At 43.8% G+C, this 21,483-nt stretch overlaps 1 protein-coding gene across 1 annotated transcript in view; it reads right to left on the bottom strand.

Moving 5' to 3' along the window:
• Nucleotides 1–18,926, bottom strand: part of sspo (SCO-spondin) — a 74,129-nt gene extending 55,203 nt beyond the window's left edge. The window contains exons 1-25 of the mRNA XM_086191740.1: nucleotides 18,847–18,926; nucleotides 18,073–18,243; nucleotides 17,756–17,979; nucleotides 17,130–17,232; nucleotides 16,489–16,647; nucleotides 16,233–16,318; nucleotides 15,883–16,008; nucleotides 15,320–15,476; nucleotides 14,178–14,430; nucleotides 12,827–12,968; nucleotides 12,593–12,734; nucleotides 12,086–12,258; nucleotides 11,776–11,994; nucleotides 11,541–11,706; nucleotides 9,376–9,643; nucleotides 3,497–3,707; nucleotides 3,295–3,389; nucleotides 2,959–3,215; nucleotides 2,748–2,882; nucleotides 2,310–2,512; nucleotides 2,088–2,215; nucleotides 1,894–2,003; nucleotides 1,662–1,811; nucleotides 1,101–1,194; nucleotides 784–993 (exon numbers count right to left, since the gene is read on the bottom strand). Of these exons, the coding sequence (XP_086047866.1) occupies nucleotides 784–993; nucleotides 1,101–1,194; nucleotides 1,662–1,811; nucleotides 1,894–2,003; nucleotides 2,088–2,215; nucleotides 2,310–2,512; nucleotides 2,748–2,882; nucleotides 2,959–3,215; nucleotides 3,295–3,389; nucleotides 3,497–3,707; nucleotides 9,376–9,643; nucleotides 11,541–11,706; nucleotides 11,776–11,994; nucleotides 12,086–12,258; nucleotides 12,593–12,734; nucleotides 12,827–12,968; nucleotides 14,178–14,430; nucleotides 15,320–15,476; nucleotides 15,883–16,008; nucleotides 16,233–16,318; nucleotides 16,489–16,647; nucleotides 17,130–17,232; nucleotides 17,756–17,979; nucleotides 18,073–18,243; nucleotides 18,847–18,919 (4,055 nt within the window). The 5' untranslated portion in view covers nucleotides 18,920–18,926. The remainder of the gene's footprint in view (nucleotides 1–783; nucleotides 994–1,100; nucleotides 1,195–1,661; nucleotides 1,812–1,893; nucleotides 2,004–2,087; nucleotides 2,216–2,309; nucleotides 2,513–2,747; nucleotides 2,883–2,958; nucleotides 3,216–3,294; nucleotides 3,390–3,496; nucleotides 3,708–9,375; nucleotides 9,644–11,540; nucleotides 11,707–11,775; nucleotides 11,995–12,085; nucleotides 12,259–12,592; nucleotides 12,735–12,826; nucleotides 12,969–14,177; nucleotides 14,431–15,319; nucleotides 15,477–15,882; nucleotides 16,009–16,232; nucleotides 16,319–16,488; nucleotides 16,648–17,129; nucleotides 17,233–17,755; nucleotides 17,980–18,072; nucleotides 18,244–18,846) is intronic.
• Nucleotides 18,927–21,483: the final 2,557 nt, after the last annotated feature.

The following is a 21,483-nucleotide window of genomic DNA, read 5'->3' as shown; positions in this document are numbered from 1 at the left end:
TTCTGTTATGAAGTCCTTGTTTGGTTACGGGGGCCAATAGACCAGGGCGCACACTAAGGGAGTTGAAGTAGATGCCACCATTATACAATGAATTAAGAAGGTGGAAGAAGACCCCACAGACAGAAGTCATAATTTGAATTTATCCCGAAAAACCACAGCTACATCAGCACCCCTACCAGAGGACCTAGGCAGACTCATGAGCCTTCAGCCCAGAGAGACAATCAGTGTATTCACCATCTCGAGTGAGAATGCAGCCAGTGACAGTCGTTAGGACCAAACAACCCAACTGGTGCTGCCACTCCTACAGCTACTCAAGGAGACCTGTGAAATATTTCAAGTTTTATTCTTGTCAAAATTGCTTCAATTCAGTTTTCAAAAAGAATTCCATTTAGCTGTCAAAATATGATTATTTCTCACTGGTGAGGCAGTTTGTATTCTTCAAAGATGAGAGTGTTTTTAGTGCAACAGGACCATTGCAAGGGGACCTGACCAACATGTGGGCTGCTAAATCCAGCAGGTAAAGAGGCCGTGGCTGTGCTAACACTGAAGGTAACAGCTACAAACTGATGAATGCTCCCATGTTCCTCCCCTCATCTGTCGATTCCTCTCTTCCTCAGCCGCTCTGAGACATCCTCAATCTTCTCATCCCGAATCCATCACACACTGAGAAGATCTCAACCCTGTCACAATGAATCATCATCCTCTACACACACACGTGTGCACACGCACACACACACAAAGACAGCTTGTTAATTACAGGAGACATGGTGAGTTTGGGCTCACCTCGGGGTGCTGGTACAGCGGAACTGGTCCGGGGAGCAAGTGAACGGGCAAATCTCATCTGAACCATCGCCACAGTCGTCCTCGTTGTCACACACCCACTGGGAGGGGATGCAGCGACCACCAGCACAGGAGAACTCTGACTCCAGACATGGAGGGGAGGGAGGGGGGCACGCTGCTCCCTCACATCGCCACACACCATCCTCACAAGAACTGGACACACAAAGGCACAACAATCCTCCTTAAGAGCTGATAGTTCCGCCTCAGTATTTAGATCCAACTTGAGCAATGCACTTTCATAAGCATTAAGATCAACTGACCAGTTCTGGCAGTGCTGTGTGATTCTGCTTCCGGGGGGAAACATGGAGCCCTCCCACTCACACGGACACTGAGTGGCAACTACACAGCTGTCACCTAGAAAACATCCAGTTACTGATAAATCAGGTGATGTGGAGCTGAAAAAGAAAGGCTGCAGTTGTTAGAAATATAGAAACAGAATTTTCTGTGGCCAATTTGACATTTTGGCTAAAAGGTGGAGCTGCTAAAGTTATGTGTGTATGCTACACAAACATTCATCAATAAACTAGGAGTTTGGGGATTGCTGTCTTTGTCCCTCTGATCTCATAACTTCAGCCAAATGGGATTTTGACAGGTAAGGGGAACTCAGCAGGTCAGAAAAATGAGCAGGCTCACAATAATCAGCCCGGACTGCCACTGTAAACGTGTAATTAGAGAGAACATTGATGTTCTGAGCAATAAGAGTTTGTTTTGCATTCAAAATGTTCTGAGATGTTTTAAGAGACAAAAGAAGATGCGTGGCATATTTGTAGCTGGTTTGCTCTGACGTGTTGCACAGGAGCAGTTGGTGAACTCGATCGTACCATGTCGCACAGTGCCAGCAGGGCAGAAGCAGCCCTCCACACAGGAGAGGGTGTCACACTGGGAGTGAGGACTCTGCTGCACGCTGGGACAGGAGGGAGAGCAAGCTGGGCCACAGGGGTCGTACACCAGCCTGTTCTCACACTGCAGAGCTGCAGGGAATGAGAGATGGAAGAGAGGTACAGGAACAAGAACACCAGCGATGCGTCACAAAGAAATGAAAAAGATCCATACGGCAGAGCTCCTGCGACCTCCAGCGGATGTAGACCCCTCGGCGGTTGCACTCCTCAGCGTAGGTGGCGATGGCCGTACACAGGCACTCACAGTCCCCACCAGAGTCACAGCTGAGACATCACAGTGACGAGCTGTGAGACTAAATGCTTCTGACAGAGACAAAGACTGAAGTGAAGAGAAGCGCTGTCACTCACCCACAAGCATCAAAGACACACCAGTCATAGTACTGCTGGAAGGGCACCTCGGGGTGGCACAGAGAGAAGAGCTCCTGGGTCAGGATGCCACATTTCTTCCTGGCCCATGTCAGTCTGTGTGGGTTAATCTGTCGAGGAGTTGACAGAGATCAGCAAATCTAATCTAGACTTTCGTGTCAACTGGAGCACTTGTCGTCATGTGTATGCCTGTAAGGAACTCACAGCGCAGGGGTCTCGCAGGTCCTGGTCAGCAACATCAGGGCAGGAGGGGCTGAGCTTCCATGAGTTCCCAAACAGCTCAGCTGTGGACTCAACTATGCCCTGGCGTGTGGTGAAGTCGTTCTCTGTGTCCCCATCAAAGTTACCGCACAAGCCGCCAACCCTGCCGCGCAAGTGTGCTGCCAGACGCACATAAACACGCATACCTGCACACAACACACACACTTAACTGCAACAGCGAGCCCTGCTCCTGATTTAAGATGCATTTGGCTCTCATGTAGGATTCTAAATAATATTCTGAATATATCAGAAGACAGTATTTTGTTCTTCAAGCATCAGATACCTCAGACGATCAAATGCCAACCAGCAGAGGGACGTGGCTTTTAATGTGAAAATCTAAGGATACATCGATGTGTACGCGTGCGTGTGTAAGTGTCCTACCTCCATCCCAGAGCAGGGTGACCCCAAGCTGGGAGGAGAGGGACACAAAGAGACCCACTCTTTCCAAGGTCAGACCACTGCCGCTGTAGGACTTTGGCAGGGTCACTGGCATCCCGTTAACTGTCACAGCTTTACCTACAAGACAAGACAGCTGAGCTCAAGCAACAGCATTGTGTGACCTCCCGGTTACCATGGAAACCTTCGGTCCTACCTCTCAACAGGTGAATGACAGTGTTCCCCAGGCTGAGGGTGACCGACTTGGTGCAGGTGACCCCGGTGCTTCCGCAGGGCACATTCTCTGCTGTGACACTGAACAAACCACTGGTCTCTCGTGCCAGCACGTACTGGCAGTCGCCCAGGAAAGAGAAGTAGCGGCCATCAAATGTCACATAGTGGGGGTCACCAGTTGCCACACACATTCCAGCACAGGAAGACTGGCTGCAGTGCCAGTGGCGCTCTTTACACACACTGCATGAATACAGATAGTGTCGATGAGATAATGGGCCATGAAAGGAATATGGTGTAACCCGATAGCTGCATGCATTACCATGTGTTGCAATCTTTGATGATGGTGTCATTGCTGTAGTAAAGTCGACCGTTATGATGACAAGGACACTCATCTGGCAGAACACAGCGATCGCCCTGGTGTGACCCACAGAGGACATGATGTACAGTAGTCAGGAGACGTGACGAGTCCATCACCTGGGATTCTACGCAGTGATTTCATGATCAATGACAGTTTCACCCACTAGGAGCACAGTTCCCTGAGGGCAGACGCAGCCGGACAGGGGCTCACTGCAGCTCCCCTGTGTGATGCCGGACCCTGGTTGTTGACTTAGAGGGTCCAAGCTGGAGCAGGTGAGGAGGCAGGAGCGTGGAGAGTAGACCAGAGAGCCGGGACACCGGTTGACCTCCTCACAGCGCTCCTGGGTGCAGTTGAACAGCCCGTCCCTACAAACGCTGTGGGGAACAGAATCAAACCCTGACATGAACTAAGAACGCCTCACACGGCTGTACTAACAGCAATCTAGAGGCTGAGCTTCCACGTGAGCACGTTACTACACCTCAGATCGACCAGGGAATTTATGAGGATCACTAAAGTTTTACTCACAACTATAACCAAGTTGTAAAATGCATGAAGCAACATTCAAATGTGCTCAATGTGTCAACAGTCAAGTCCTGTCACTCAGGATGAATGGAGGCGCTGCGGTGAACTAATAACCAGCTGGGCTCTTTCCCTCCTATCAGCCTGTCAGCTCACTCATCATGACTCCGTCGATACGACACAGAGAAGCACAACCAATTCAAAGAGCCACGCTTTCATCCTCTGCTCTGGCACTGACAGAGGAGGAAGTACATCCTACAAAATAAAGTACATCCTACAAAATAAAGTATATCCTACATAATAAAGTATATCCTAAAAAAATTAAGTACATCCTACAAAATAAAGAAAATCCTACATAATAAAGTACATGCTACATAATAAAGTATATCCTACAAAATAAGGAAAATCCTACATAATAAAGTACATGCTACATAATAAAGTATATACTATATAATAAACTATATCCTACATAATAAACTATATCCTACATAATAAACTATATACTACATAATAAACTATATACGACAAAATAAAGTGCATCGTGCAAAATAAAGTACATCCTACGTAATAAAGTATATCCTACATAATGAAGTATACACTACATAATGAAGTATAACCTACATAATAAAGTATATACTACATAATAAAGTACATACTTCATAATGAAGTGTATACTACATAATACAGTACATCCTAAATATTACAGTACATCCTACATAATAGAGTATATCCTACATAATAAAGTACATGCTACATAATAAAGTATATACTACATAATAAACTATATACGACATAATAAAGTGCATCGTGCAAAATAAAGTACATCCTACGTAATAAAGTATATCCTACATAATGAAGTATACACTACATAATGAAGTATAACCTACATAATAAAGTATATACTACATAATAAAGTACATACTTCATAATGAAGTGTATACTACATAATACAGTACATCCTAAATATTACAGTACATCCTACATAATAGAGTATATCCTACATAATAAAGTACATGCTACATAATAAAGTATATACTACATAATAAAGTACATCCTACAGAATAAAGTATATACTACATAATAAAGTATATACTACATAATAAAGTATATACTACATAATAAAATGCATACTCCATAATAAGGTACATGCAACATAATAAAGTACATGCTACATAATAAAGCATATACTCCATAATAAAGTAAATGCTACATAATAAAGTATATACTACATAATAAACTATATCCTACATAATAAAGTATATCCTAAAGAATAAACTATATCCTACATAATAAAATACATCCTACATATTAAGGTATATCCTCCATAATAAAGTAAATATTACATAATAAAGTAAATACTGCATAATAAAGTACATGCTACATAATAAAGTATATACTACATAATATGGTATATACTTCATGATAAAGTACATGCTACATAATAAAGTATATACTACAAAATGAAGTATATACTACATAATAAACTATATCCTACATAATAAAGTACATACTGCATAATAAAGTACATGCTACAAAATAAAGAATATCCTACATAATAAAATATATCCTACATAATAAAGTATATACTGCATAATAAAGTACATGCTACAAAATAAAGTATATCCTACATAATAAAGTACACCTTACATAATAAAGTATATACTGCATAATAAAGTACATGCTACATAATAACGTACGTCCTACGTAATAAAGTATATACTACATAATAAAGTACATTCTACATAATAAAGTATATACTAAATAATAAAGTTTATTACTACATAATAAAGCATATACTCCATTATAAAATATAACCTACATACTAAAGTACTTGCTACGTAATAAAGCATATACTCCATTATAAAGTACATGCTACATAATAAAGTACATGCTACATAATAATGTATATACTACATAATAAAGTACATCTTACATAATAAAGTATATACTACATAATAAACTATATCCCACATAATAAACTTTATACTACATAATAAATTATATACTACATAATAAACTGCATCCTACATCATAAAGCATATACTACATAATAAAGTACATGCTACATAATAAAGTATATTCTCCATAATAAAATGCATCCTCCATAATAAAGCATATACTCCATAATAAAGTACATGCTACATAATAAAGTATATCCTACATAATTAAGTACACCCTACATAATAAATTATATACTACATAATAAAGTACATGCTACATAATAAAGTACATGCTACATAATAAAGTATATCCTACATTATAAAGTACACCCTACATAATAAAGTATATACTGCATAATAAAGTACATACTACATAATAAACTATATCCCACATAATAAACTATATCCTCCATAATAAAGTACATCCTCCATAATAAAGTACATCCTACATAATAAAATACATCCTACATAATAAAGTATATACTGCATAATAAAGTACATGCTACATAATAAAGTATATCCTACATAATAAAGTACACCTTACATAATAAAGTATATACTGCATAATAAAGTACATGCTACATAATAAACTATATCCCACATAATAAACTATATCCTCCATAATAAAGTACATCCTCCATAATAAAGTACATCCTACATAATAAAATATATCCTACATAATAAAGTATATACTGCATAATAAAGTACATGCTACATAATAAAGTATATCCTACATAATAAAATACATCCTACATAATAAAGTATATACTGCATAATAAAGTATATGCTACATAATAAAGTATATCCTACATAATAAAGTACACCTTACATAATAAAGTATATACTACATAATAAGATGCATCCTCCATAATAAAGCATATACTCCATAATAAAGTACATGCTACATAATAAAGTATATACTACAAAATGAAGTATATACTACATAATAAACTATATCCTACATAATAAAGTACATACTGCATAATAAAGTACATGCTACAAAATAAAGAATATCCTACATAATAAAATATATCCTACATAATAAAGTATATACTGCATAATAAAGTACATGCTACAAAATAAAGTATATCCTACATAATAAAGTACACCTTACATAATAAAGTATATACTGCATAATAAAGTACATGCTACATAATAACGTACGTCCTACGTAATAAAGTATATACTACATAATAAAGTACATTCTACATAATAAAGTATATACTAAATAATAAAGTTTATTACTACATAATAAAGCATATACTCCATTATAAAATATAACCTACATACTAAAGTACTTGCTACGTAATAAAGCATATACTCCATTATAAAGTACATGCTACATAATAAAGTACATGCTACATAATAATGTATATACTACATAATAAAGTACATCTTACATAATAAAGTATATACTACATAATAAACTATATCCCACATAATAAACTATATACTACATAATAAATTATATACTACATAATAAAGTGCATCCTACATCATAAAGCATATACTACATAATAAAGTACATGCTACATAATAAAGTATATTCTCCATAATAAAATGCATCCTCCATAATAAAGCATATACTCCATAATAAAGTACATGCTACATAATAAAGTATATACTACATAATGAAGTATATACTACATAATAAAATATATCCTACATAATAAAGTACATACTGCATAATAAAGTACATGCTACGTAATAAAGTACATGCTACATAATAAAGTACATGCTACATAATAAAGTATATCCTACATAATTAAGTACACCCTACATAATAAATTATATACTACATAATAAAGTACATGCTACATAATAAAGTACATGCTACATAATAAAGTATATCCTACATTATAAAGTACACCCTACATAATAAAGTATATACTGCATAATAAAGTACATACTACATAATAAACTATATCCCACATAATAAACTATATCCTCCATAATAAAGTACATCCTCCATAATAAAGTACATCCTACATAATAAAATACATCCTACATAATAAAGTATATACTGCATAATAAAGTACATGCTACATAATAAAGTATATCCTACATAATAAAATACATCCTACATAATAAAGTATATACTGCATCATAAAGTATATGCTACATAATAAAGTATATCCTACATAATAAAGTACACCTTACATAATAAAGTATATACTGCATAATAAAGTACATGCTACATAATAAACTATATCCCACATAATAAACTATATCCTCCATAATAAAGTACATCCTCCATAATAAAGTACATCCTACATAATAAAATATATCCTACATAATAAAGTATATACTGCATAATAAAGTACATGCTACATAATAAAGTATGTCCTACGTAATAAAGTACACCTTACATAATAAAGTATATACTGCATAATGAAGTACATGCTACATAATAAAGTATGTCCTACATAATAAAGTACACCTTACATAATAAAGTATATACTGCATAATAAAATACATGCTACATAATAAAGTATGTCCTACGTAATAAAGTACACCTTACATAATAAAGTATATACTGCATAATGAAGTACATGCTACATAATAAAGTATATACTGCATAATAAAGTACATGCTACATAATAAAGTATGTCCTACATAATAAAGTACACCTTACATAATAAAGTATATACTGCATAATAAAGTACATGCTACATAATAAAGTACATGCTACATAAGAATGGAGGAACAGAAGTAGAGCTAACAAGCTACGTGATCAATTGCCCCGATGCGCTGCAAGGAAACAGAAAAGAGCCGGTGTTTTTTTTTTCCAGAAAGGCAAGTTCAAATGTCTCCGTCACGTCAGCTCACATTTGCCTTGCATGGTGTTGTCCTGACACAAAGACAAGGAAACATCCGGAAGACGCAGACAGCTGAAACACTTTCTTTTTCATCTTCTCAGCAGAAACAGCTGATCGGTCGAGCGGGGAAATGAAAAAGCACGTTCACTCTTGTTAAACAATGCTGAAGCTTCCTCAGAGGAGCTGATGCACTTGCAAAATGGAAGCTGTTTCACCAACCTTTTCTGATGGGATGCTTCAATATGAGCATAGAAATATGTGATGGAAATGTGGGTCAGGACAATAAACAGAGACACAGACAAACTCCACTGGAACTCAGGAGCGCCGGCGCGCTGGTCACGTGGTCAGAAGATGCAATGAAATCAACCTATCCTGGAGAAGGCAGCAGGAACATAGAGTGATTTCATCAGAGCTCTCACACCACCAGACGCTCGCAGCTCTCGTCGTCAGGAGCACGGCGGTGTCCACAGGCTCCATCAGAGTCCAGCCCCGGCACAGAGATAATACCTGCGCCGCCGGGTCTGTTTGAGTGTCCCTGCTGTCTTCAGTCTGGGAGGATTTAGTGTGTTTCTGTGAGGCTACCGCACCTGCACAGGTGTGGTAATATTTAACACATATTTGATGGTCTGACCCAAGTGGGGACCAACAATGTTTAACTTCTCTTAGGTTATGCTTGTTTCTTTTATTGAACCCACTAAACTGGGTCAAATTTCCAGGGAAACTTGAGCGTGACCTCCCACCACACACTTGTGTCGTCGACATACCAGGTGTTGCAGTTGTTGTGAACAACATCGCCAGGTGGGTGTGTCTTGTCTCCGTGCACACAGGGGCACATAGCGATGGGCCCACACTGGCCTTTGTGGTCCTGCGCGAGTCCTGCTGGGCACTGGCAGCCTGGGACACACATCCTGGCGCCCATTACTCCTCCTCCTCCTCCATCGTCACAGCTCCATCCCTGCTGCAGGTCTGAACATGAGCCCCCGCATGCACGACCACACTCCTGGTACACCTGCCCCCCTGAACACTTGACGGCTGGGGACACACAGGATGGAAACACAACCCTTCACCAGTGCCAGAGTACGTGGAGACATAAAGAATTATAGTTCAGGTGAAAGAAGCAGGTCAAAGAAAAAGAGATGAAAATGATAAAAAGAGTCAAATATTTCATTTATAGAAATTGTAAATATCTAAATTGTCCAAAATCAGTGCGTGTGCATGTGCACTGTACCGTACTGGACTGTCGGTACGACATATGAGCACTAGGAATCATGGTGCTCATCTTTGTTCCTGTCATTAGCAAAGCAATGCTTGTGTTGTCTTTTTCTCTGAATTATGAACTTGTGTCTTTGCTGCATTGATGACATTTTTGAGGAACTCCTAGCTGTAGAGAGTATCGAGCAAACACTGAAGGAGGTGGAGGAGGTTAAACTTGGCGAACCGTCCTCGTGTCTGAGGCACTATTCACGCATCTACTGACTCAACCAGGCCCCCACGCTGAGCTCTTGCCTGGATGGTTGCGTTCGTCTCTGGATATTCTGCTCGTCATCGATATTAAATTCAAAATCATGTTGTTATAACAATAACAATAAATTTCCCTCCATCTTTTAATCCCAATGAAAATGTCACATTTGAAGGCTGATATCTTTGGATGATGAGACTGAGCCTCGCTCTGGTTCAGCGCCTCCTCTGTCCTCCAGCGTCCCGCTGCATCCTGGTCCTCCATCACTGCCTGCACTCTGTCCTATCTGCCCCCCCAACTCCACCCCAGGACTCAGTGCTCAGACACCCCCAGCAGGGCGTTGTGCCAGGATCTGCTCCAGCCCGAATCGCTGCGTTCATCAAGTCTACTCCAAAACCTGCTCCTCAATAAATCGTGACACTTAATATTCTTGTTTTAAAGTCCCTTCAATTGGAATCACAATGTCGCAACACATCACGGGACTATTGCTTCTAGAAAGGTGAACGGAACAGGTGAGTATATGACCTTCAATGAATATTGACATACTCAGGAGGCTGACATGATTCATAGGCAGTGACGTGCGGTCAGGGGAGGCAAGTGAGGCCGTGCCTCACCTGTCATCATGGAAAGAAAAAAATGTAAATTCAAAAAAATAAATGCAATTATTGTATTTATCCTTTGATTTGTACTATAAAGTTATTTTGCTTTTAACTAAACCAGTTTTAAGTTATTTTTTATCCAAAATCACCGATTTTTCATATTTATCGTTCAAATACTGAGAAGAGCCGTGCGGTGAGGCACCAGGCAGCTGAGCCTCCCCAGGGACTGCGCCATGACTCGGCTCACTGTGCTGCTGGCTACGCAGAGAGCCCGTCTTGCTGTCTCTTTCTATGGCGCTATGAAAATGTTCAAATTCTTTTGCTATATAAACTACATTTCTATAGTTTAGCTGGTGAATGTAATCTATAGTATTTTTGTCGAAAACTGTACGAGTGTGTAACGTGCTTCTTGTGCTGAGCGATCATAAAACGGCTGCGAAAAGGTGCAGGATGAGGCACGCAGTTCTCCTGCCTCATGGAGGAGGCGCTAGTGAGCCCAGGGATTCTGCTTGCGCCTCTTACAATTTACTGTAAGGAAAGTCAAGTGCAGTCATTCAGTTATTTCTTTTTTCTCCTGAGTGGCCATAATGTCACTTTTTCTAAATTGGATTTTCAGTCAAAGCAGGAGCTTCTTCAGCGCTAAAGTATCCAAAGCGCTGAAGAAGCTGTGGCAGACAGAAGCCAAAACATGGAGAACATTTTTTGTCTGTTTTTTATTATTAAATGCAGTTTATTTTTTCTGATTGTGATGAAGTCAGTGCCTCACCAGCCATGAACCTGAGCACACGTCACTGCTCATAGGTGGATAATAACAGCTGATACTGGTCATCTCTGTGGAATCCTGGCATCTATTAAGGCCATCCAGACTTACAGCAGAAGGTGTGGTTGCGCCAGTGGACAGCGACGCCCTCCTGGGCACAGTGTCGGGCGTACGCGGTGAGGACAGTGCAGTGACAGGCCTTCTGTGGAGCACAGCTGCAAACCTCTGACAGACAGAGACGCAAATAGGACTCCCTCTCCACCACATCATGACAAGCCTGGAAGTTCAGACAGAGAGTGAGACAGAGGCAGATGAGACGGACACAGCATGTGGGACACACACTCACCTGGAACGCGGGGCCGTGTATGACGGAGCACACGGTGTCTGCATAGTGCCTCCTCTGGGTGTAGGTGGTGCAGGCGTCCGGTGGGGCTCCTCCAAGCACAGTACAGAGCTCTGTTGTGAATTTGCCAGCAAAGGAATACACACTGTTCTCCACGTCTCCCTCTGGGGTCATAAAATCATCATGCTGGTTCCAGTTCAACGTTCCACACAGGCCACGCACCTTCAACACAAAAACACACACAAGGTGAAGGCCATTTTTTAACTCCTGCTGCATGCTGTCGTTTCCTGACGGGGTCGTATATGAAGGTCACCTTGTTTGTGAAGTGGGGCTGCAGGGTAATGATGAGCAGGGGACCATCGAGGTGCCAGAGCAGCTGAGCCCCAAAGGTCTGGATGAGGAGAAAGGAAGAGGAGGCCCTTCGTACAACCAGATCCCCCGTCACCACGGGCAGCGGCTTCCTCTGGCCGTTCAAGGCCACCGTACCTGGAGGACAACACACCGCCAGAAGGTAGAGAGACAAATCCCTCTTTCAAACAAGATTGTAGTCTAATAACTTCCTCTGAAAAGAATTCTTTGTCTCCAAAAATGTTGTGCTCCAATATTTTGAATATGAAAGTTTCTGACTATCACAACAGGCTGAAAGACACTAAAACGCTGCACTGCGCTGAGAGGAAGTGTAGCGTAAGATGATCATTACATGTGGATTTTACCAATCAAAAGCAGAATGTCGGGGCACATTCACTGTCCCCGCAGTCTCAATGTCCATAACCGTGCAGAGTAGAGCGAGAGTGGTCTGGTCAGTGTCGACAGAACTCACCGGTGTCGCTGACGGTGACGGTGGTGCGAAGCGCTGTGACTGACATCTCTCTCAGGCAGCCCAGGCCTCCTGCAGCACCTCCTGCTCCAGCTGCACACTCGCCACAGCGCACACTCACCACCAGCTTCCTGTCAACAAAGTCCTGAACACACACACACACACACACACACACACACACAGCATGAAGACACTAACACACTCACATGAGCAACTCAGTGTGTGGGGGTGCCTCACCTCCACAGTGGTGAAGGGACAGTCTCCCCCTTGCAATGAATATCTCTTCTTGTCAAAGGTGGTGACCTGCAGCGCTCCCATCAGGCTGCACTGGGCAGCACACTTCTCACCAGTACACTGCCACTGGCCTGATCTGCACACACTGGTGGAGAAGAGTGGATAAGTAAGAGAACCAGAAACAGAAGTGAGTCCACCTATCACTCAGCCAGCTTGGTAAGGAGTCTTGATGATGGAGAATAAAACATAATAGGGAAATTAAACTAACACTTGATGCAATACAAAAAAACAGGTGAAAAATGTACAAACGGAAGTCAAAGCTATAAGTCCAAGTCTCGGTCAGACAAGGAAAAGGGGAGTACGTCTACGCACGTTAGCGTAAGAGTGCAGCAGGGTTGAGGGAAAAGGGTGACAGGAATGCTTCTCACCCACCACGTCAACTTGTAACAGTAGAAGTGATTGCTTGGAGACAATACAAAAAACAGAAAAACACTGGTCATAATTTAAGTTGTTCCTCAGTAGATGAAGTGGAGAGGACAAAACTGGGGCAATGTTAGCAAAAGATGCGAAAGTAAAAGTCCTGATGCTAAGAGAAGAAACCGTTTCGACACCTGTGAGAGAAAAATGACACGTCAGTTATATTCGTATCGATGTAAATTCATAGTTTATTCTACAGCCGTTCCTAGCCGTTTTCTTCTCTCTTCCACAGAGCGCCATGGCGTGCTAGTAACTATTCCCTCAGGTTCAGTTTGCTGATGCAGAGCTGGAGCTGCATGAGGGCGTCTCAGCCTCAGAGCTCCAACACTTGGACGAGAGACCAAGAGTTGGGGTGAAGACAAGCGGCTGACCAACGCTGAGACAAGCAGTGATGACAAGGGCACACGTGGAAATTCTGTCTGTGATTCCTTCTCACCTGGAATAATGAGAGATTCTTTGGAGGAGTTCATGCTCTGCAGGTCAGACGCTGCACAGGTGAGAACTATGTCGATATACTGATTTGGCTGTGCAGGGAAACACCTGACCTGCTGCCGCTCCTGACTGAGGGATTATGTGATTATTGTGGTCGTTTGTCGTCATGATTCAGCGCTGATATTAACCTGCTAACAGCTAAGTTAATGCTGCTATTGCATGGCCTCGGCTATGGAAGTGTGTCCCGGGAGACGTGTGGGAACATCAGCTGGCAGATGGCGGCCCATAACCATCGGACCCATCAAGTATCACCTGCCCCACCGAGGACGGCGACTCATCTACCAGCTCATCACCACAGCCTCTAATGTCACGCAATTATATGTCAATTCTCTGAAGCTCACCACATAATTGAAAAGTAAACTACAAAAACCCACTTCCTGCTCACCAGGTGTTGCATCTTTGCTGGATTGTGTCGCCTGGTTGGTAGGTACGTCTGCGATGAAAACAAGGACAGTCGTCTCTTTTCAGACAGAGTCCCTGGTGAATGTAGAGGCCTGGGAGACACTCGCACCCCCCAACACACTCCTCCCTGCACTGGCTCATCGATGCTGCAGGCCCAGGAAGTTGGGGAGATGCACAGCTGGCAGGACAAGAGGACACACAATCCGAAAAGACCTGACCTCGGGGACAGACACGACCTGGGGGCAGGTGGGGGGGGGGGTGATGGATGATGAGTCAGTGGTACTTCTATCTTTGATGCTCTGTTTAGGTCTCAGAGTTTAGTAAGATTGTACTAATTTCCCAGAAGCCGTGTTGATAAGTCAAACCAGAGGCAGCATTGATGACTGAACCTAATTATTGTTTGCTCAATCATCGCTTGTTTTGACACTTTAGTACGAGGACATTCACCACTTTATTCAGTTCAAATGTCCTGACGCAGCCTCAGCTTCAAGGTACCCTTCTCTCACGGGCTTCATCAGAACAGCCTGATTTGGTCTGACAGATGCTAGCAAACTTTCTCTAATGATCATCTGACTTTGCTAAGGAATTCTAGCTGGTTTCCTCTGTTTTAGCTCTCTTGTACATCATCTCCCAGAGTGCCTCTGTGGGGCTGATAGCTGGTCTCACCCCAGGGCCTCGGCCTGAATCGGGGTGAACCTGTGCCTTTCATAGACGTAGACTCGTAGCCTGATAGGAAAGCTGACAATCGCGGCGCCAGCGTTGTTCAGATGTTTAGCTGTGTTTAGACTACGTGAAGGTCACATCGGTGCAGGATGTTCTAGTTCAGTCAAACTGAGTGGTGCCTGACATTAGAAGTCTGACTGATAACAGATGTTCCAGTCTAAACCATCTCTGAGTCTCCATCTTGTTTCTCATGTCTGACAAATCCCTGCTTCACACAAAATTCCTCCACAGACTTTTTGGCTCTTCAACTCTTAAACTAAGAATGTATTTTAGTTGTCATCGTCCTGTAGTTGCTGCCGGGACTTGAGGTGGTACTTTTGAGGGAAGGATGTTGTAATGTCACACGTCAACGGTAAAATCACAGCTGCAACAGTCTAAACCATCCCGGCCAGACTTCATTACCACAAAGGGTGGCTGTCCTCCACAGGACGACGACGTGTTGCTGGGCGCACTCGCGAGCGTAACTGGCCAGCGTGTCACACATGGCCGCCTCCCTCTTTCTGGGCGGGAGGCTACAGAACAGGTACAGGCAGGTGTCCACGTATGCTGCTGGGTCCAGCTGAGAGGCACAAAGAGACAAACGTGTCACTGTCGGTTCACCTGACAGCAGCTGGTGTTTGACGTCTTTGCACTCAAGGGTGTAAATAACAGCTGCACTGAATCATCGATTACGTGGCTTCTCTGAGAGGCGGAACGTTTGTTTGAATAAGGTGGAAATAAAGGAGAAAATGCAGTTAATGCGAAGACAGACTGTGTTAAAGGGTAATCAGATTAGGTTCACGCATGAAGATCCATTTAACAAACCTGACCTGGGGAGATGTGGTCCCATATGTGCTCATAATACTCAGTGGCAGAAGGAGTCTCCACAGGTAAAGCCATCTACAAATTCATGACCTATCAACCAGCATTGCTCCTTCATGTCAGAGTCAGATAAATGTCAGAGAGGCTGTAAGTGGGGGTCTGACCCTGGAGTGGCACTGTGTGAAGGGGCTTTCAAGCAGTCGGTGACACACAGACTGAGCCTGTCTTCGTAGCGCAGGATCTCCTGAGACGTCACAGCTGTGCCCGAGCTCAGCCGCGTCGCTGCAGCCCTGAAGAAGCATGGAGAGGCTCAGTTAACACACATCTCACTCCTGGCACTGTTTGAGGACTCACAACAAAAGAGACCGAGAATGCCTCAGAACTTCTACGTGTTCGGTGATGGCAACTGCAGCTGAATCCAGGTGGTACAAGTATCTAATGTCCTCATGCAGAACCGCAGGCCAAAGAGCTGCAAAAGAAATTCTGATGGTCTTCAATGTGAGCTGTGCTTTACTTCATTCTGCTGGTCGGGAACTTTCCACGAGTTGCCAAAGCTGGCAGCAAACTGGGACACAGTTCCAGCCATTGTGGTGAAATCATCTGCAACACAGGTTAAATAGGTAATGAATGAAAGCGATCCAGGTCACAAAAAGAGGTAGAACTAACAAGCCTGAGTCAGAGACTACGAGAGAACGTGGAGGTGTAGTTCCAGTGGTGTGTTAAAGGTGGGGGAAATAATAAGAGACTCTGTGAGCCGGCGCTTCCCTCACCATCAGCTATGTTGTTGTAGACTCCACAGAGCCCCCTGGTGGCCGTCAGGTGTTCAGCCGTTACTGTCAGGTAGATCGTGTTGGCCAGGTCAAACTTGACTCTCACGCCCAGGCCGCTCTCCACAAACACAAAGTCCCCCAGCCAATGGACGCTCACTCCTGCAGCCGGTGAGATGAAGCCAGGTGAGCAGGTGCGTGCTACTACGCAGTCCACCATTCATCAGATATCTACTGCGTCTCACTTCTGCTAAATCGAAAATGAGTCAGAGGGAGTTTGGCTCATGCGAGTTGTACCAAAACCTTGACTCTGCAAATAAATCAAAGAATTCCCATCTAAGAAAGAATCAATGCTTGGACATAATCATTGGAGTCTCATGGAACTTAGCCCTGCAGCAGCCAACTCCTCTGCTACCAATGCATGAAAAATGGGTTCATTTTGAGATAAAAGTCATCGCAACTGTGCTCTTGATACATGGAAACTATTTCAAATCATTTCTATATTTGGTTCAGTTGAAGTTTCTGTACAATTTCGAAATGCTGGATTTCCCAATCAGACGCGTGTGGTGATGAGAGCATCAGGAGGATTCTGAGTTCACTTCCTGCCGCCCTGGGAGGACAAGAGACAGCTGACGTTCGCGCACCATTCTGAAAGAGCGGCTCCCCGTTTGGGACGTGGACGTTGTTCAGCGTTAGATTCCGGTGCTGAATTGAGAGCAGATCCAGACCCATCATCATTTTCAGAGCCTGGAAAGGGTGTGAACACAAATACACCAACTTAAGGGCCTTTTTTTACTTCACAGCTGGAAAAGCTACTTCAATCAACATGCAGTTCTAGTTCACTTTATTTGTAGGTCTTATTACATGTTAATTAAGGTCACAAAGAGCGGTATCGTTAGAGGTTATTCAGCACTGACGCCTTTGTGAAGTTTTCCTTAAGGGACATGTTTTCACCTTTACAATCAGGGACGCGCGCTGAAATATGGCCCATGTACAATAACATGCAGTTGAATGAATGAAGATGATGAGCGTAAGATGCACACAATTGTTTTATTTTTACTAGACATATTAGTTGTTCATTTCCTGTTGGTTAAGAGCAGTTTATAGCATGTTGACATGTGTAAAGATTTACTCGCTTTTATATCATAATAGTAGTAATAATCATAATGTATATGCTGCTACTGCCTCACTACAAAAGTGACAGGAGTGAGAAAAGTCATGACACGGCCTCAGACACGTCACGCCAGCACCCTCCGTCAGAACCTCCTACCTTGCTGCAGTCTCCTGTGCCGTCACAGACCGTGCTGATGTACACCGCCCAGGTCCCGTCACTCGACGAGGCCAGCAGGTAGGTGCAGCTGCCCTGGAAGTGGAAGTGCTTCTTGTCAAAAGTGCGGTAGTGGGCCCCCCCCCACGACGTGCAGGTGGCTGAACCCTGAGGGACCCGGATACCTCCCAGAAGACCACCACGCACCAGTGGAGAGGCCTGGGAGTCTGGAGTGTAAGAGAGAGGAAAGCAGGCCGTCAAACTCCTGCTTTATGACGTGCATGTGGTCAGCTGTGCGTACGTGGTTGATATTCTTGGACCTGGAAGGAGGGTGTAGGTGCAGGACAAGCAGGTCTGGTCAGAGGCGTTCCTCCAACTCAGCCCCCACAGGGTGCTGCAGCACTCCTCCATCGCCATTAGGGAGGAGTTATGGACCCCGGGGAACTCCTCGCAGCTCCACGTAGAGTAACACTGGCCACGCACTCCAACGCCTGGGCGCCAGCACACACACGGAGGAGGCGGGATGCAGGAAATCCAGGAAAAATAAAAGACAAAATAAGACATAATCGGATATTGTAAAAGTTACCACATCATTATGAGAAACAGTGCAAGTAAAGTCTCCAGGGAATCTCATCAAAGGTTTTACTTCCTGAAAAAATTGGAAAAATTAGCGCTATGACGCTGCCTGCATGTCTCAACAGAGAGACAGTGGAGGGCAGGGAGGGCTGCGGCCCACCCAGAGACCATGGTGAACAACGTCTCTGAATGTGAGCCACAGAGTCGGAGACTGGGAGTCCAACTTTGCTGTGGGTTTGACTGGTGAGACACTGGTCGCACCCTGCAAGTGTGTATCGAACACAACAAGACAAGCCCTCCTTTGATGGATGCACCACCAACAAGATGAACTAAGAGAAGTAAGAATCAAAATCTGAGCCTTGAAGGAGAACAGTTGGATTCAGGATGTGACCTGAGGCATCAGCAGGAAGAAGATCTGATCCCAACACACACGAATCAAGATGTTCCACACCAGCAATGTGTGACTACACAGGTGACGCAGGCATGCAGGAACCTCACATGGGGTCGTGAGCTCTTACCCTGGGAGCAGTGCGGCCCGCTCCAGCCCTCGCAGCACGCTCTCACTGTCTTGTTCACCACCCGGGTCTCCATCTCGGGGGGTCTGAGCAGAGCAGACACACCAGGTCAGTATGGTCTTCATGTTCAACTGTCTTGTAGGACGCTGATGTTTTTCCTTCTGCTAACGCTGAAAGTAATGTCATTCAGCAGCTGGATATTGACAGCAGCGTCCTCTACAAAAGCTTCAGCCCACCAGACAGGTGCCGGACCCCTGCACCTGGGCAGCGAGTCAGCCGGCTGCACACAGCTAACACCTACATGCAGATAATGCCACATCTATGCCTATTTTTAAATACTTTTTGCAATGTTTTGGTGCTGCAATTTCATTTTGGGGGGGGGGGAGTTAAAAAAAAGTCTTGAAAATAAATCCTGAGTCAGCGCTTTTTCGGACACTTTAATAATCATTCTGGAAACATTCCATAGTCAGCTATGAAAGATGTCTGGCACTAAAACATGAGAACAGAGAATAAAAAGAAAAGAAATAACGGTGCACATTGAAGGGCTTCCTCCTCAGCTCTTGCCCCCTCCCACCCCCGACACTTCCTGATGAAACTGTCCTGGAGGTGTTCTGTAACTCTGCCAACAGGCTGACAGAAAAGTAAACTACTAATTGTCAACGAATTAACAGTCTGAAGATTATAATGCTCAGGAGTGAGGAGCTCCTCCAGGGACACCCTAGGTTCTCAAGCTGTGGCTGATCGATGTCTCTTCCATATTTAATATTATGATATATTTAATGTATCGTTTCCCTTACAAGCTGCTTGCTAACGTTTTCATTAAGGTTCTTGTCACCAAGATGGACAAGAAAATAAATTGAAGTTCTCCCCTGCTAGTGAATGGACAACGGCTGAAAGCCTTAGAAATCAAAATTGACAGTTGGCATTAACTTGTTACAGTTTTGCTCAACGACTCTGTGGTCACAAAGAATTCGTCCTACCCTCCCTCCAGGGAGGTGTCAGCAGCGGGTGCCGTATTCCTGTCCTGCATCAGAACATCCAGCGTTCCCCACTGAGCCGTGACTCTCAGTACTCTGGACCATGCAGTACTTCAGCTGACGGCTACTTGCTCCACTTACTTGTACAGGAAGCAGGACGCGCTGGGACCCTGTTGTTTGTAGTAGAGCGCGATGCCGTCGTCCCCCCCGTGCTTGACACGCATCCCGTCCACGTCCAGCCTCCAGCCCTGTGTGTTATATTGGTACACCTCCGAACAGCTCACCTCCAGCTGCAGACGCGGCGTCAGGATTTGCTCCACCTTCTCCTCCACCGTGTGCTGGCACCAGTGACTGGAAGATCATCATCCACAAAGCAATCCAGAAGAATCTCTCCCCACAGCAAACGGTTTATGTGCTAGTCTGTGTCTCATGGTGTCATTTACTCCTTCACCTCTGACTCTTGTGAATCAAGCAAACATTTGCATGTTGTTGGAGGGCAGATGATGTTTTCAATAATGTGCCATGTTGGAGACGCTGGGCCACCACTGCCCAGATCCATCCGGGGGGGTTGGTCTTCTTTCTTAAACTGAACTTTATTCATTTCTGTCTGTTTCATAGATGTGACGTCTCACCTTGCTGGTCTTTACTGCCTACGTGAGGACTCTCTCTCTCTTCGTTTTCTTGACTGCACAGCAGCCGATGTGAGGAACAGCAACAATTCTGGAGTGCACGCTTCTTCTTACCAATATCGAAGAGAGCAAATGTCCAGACCTCTCGCTACTAATGAGATGCACCCTAAGTGTGGTTGAGGCAACTATGGAAGCGGTAGAATGATGTAAACGCGTATCAGTCCTGTGGACCGGGCTGCTCCAGCTGTCTAAGACCTGGACAGGTGGACTGTGCAACTAAACCTACTCTCTCTGCCTTGACACCATGTTTGCAAAGTGGCTTGATCCTGCAGTGACTCACCTCACTCCCACCACCGTCTGCAGTCCCAGCAGGGCCACCAGCAGCGCCTCCATGCCCCCCTCAGCGTTTGGACTTACAGCGACTGTGGAAAAGGTCCAGGTAGCAAATGAAAATACAATAAATCTAAAATCAAATCTACAAAGCCAGTTTGATATTTCAATCAATATAATATTCATATTAATTGTGAATAATCAATGTTGCTTTGAAGGTCACGACTGGAGTGTTAAGGAGCAGCCTTTCTGAGGATGGAGGTGCATCGTCTCTGAATCCACCAGAAACAAATTCAACATCACATTAGTCACATGTTCACGACTCACGGCGCCATTTTAAAGGATGCACTTACCTCAAAGTGCTCTCAGGAGAGGGATTTTGATTTTGCCAGCAAAAGTCCTTGTTACTCTGTATTTCATGAGTTAATTCATTCTCTGGCTTCGTTCCCCTTTTCTCATTGACTTGTGTTCTTTGTTGTCCTGCCCAGCCGAGTGAGACAGCGTCTTCAAGGACGTGGTGCTGTAGCTAATGAGGGGTGCTGGCTTTTAAATGCGGGGGTTGACTCACAGGACGTACAGTAGCATCTGAACCTGCTGCCATTGGGTACCAAGGTCACAGCTGCTGGGCCTGGAATTGGCCACCGGACCCGTGATGGACACATCCTCAGACCTCACAGCGTCACGCACTACAGAAGGCGGGCGGT

The sequence above is a fragment of the Aulostomus chinensis genome, chromosome 21 (assembly GCF_037954235.1).
Source record: "Aulostomus chinensis isolate RoL2024-O1b breed Wild chromosome 21, RoL_Achi_v1.0, whole genome shotgun sequence".
Taxonomy (NCBI): domain Eukaryota; kingdom Metazoa; phylum Chordata; class Actinopteri; order Syngnathiformes; family Aulostomidae; genus Aulostomus; species Aulostomus chinensis.
The sequence above is the reverse complement of the archived record's forward strand: the minus strand, read 5'-3'. Positions and strand labels throughout refer to the sequence as shown.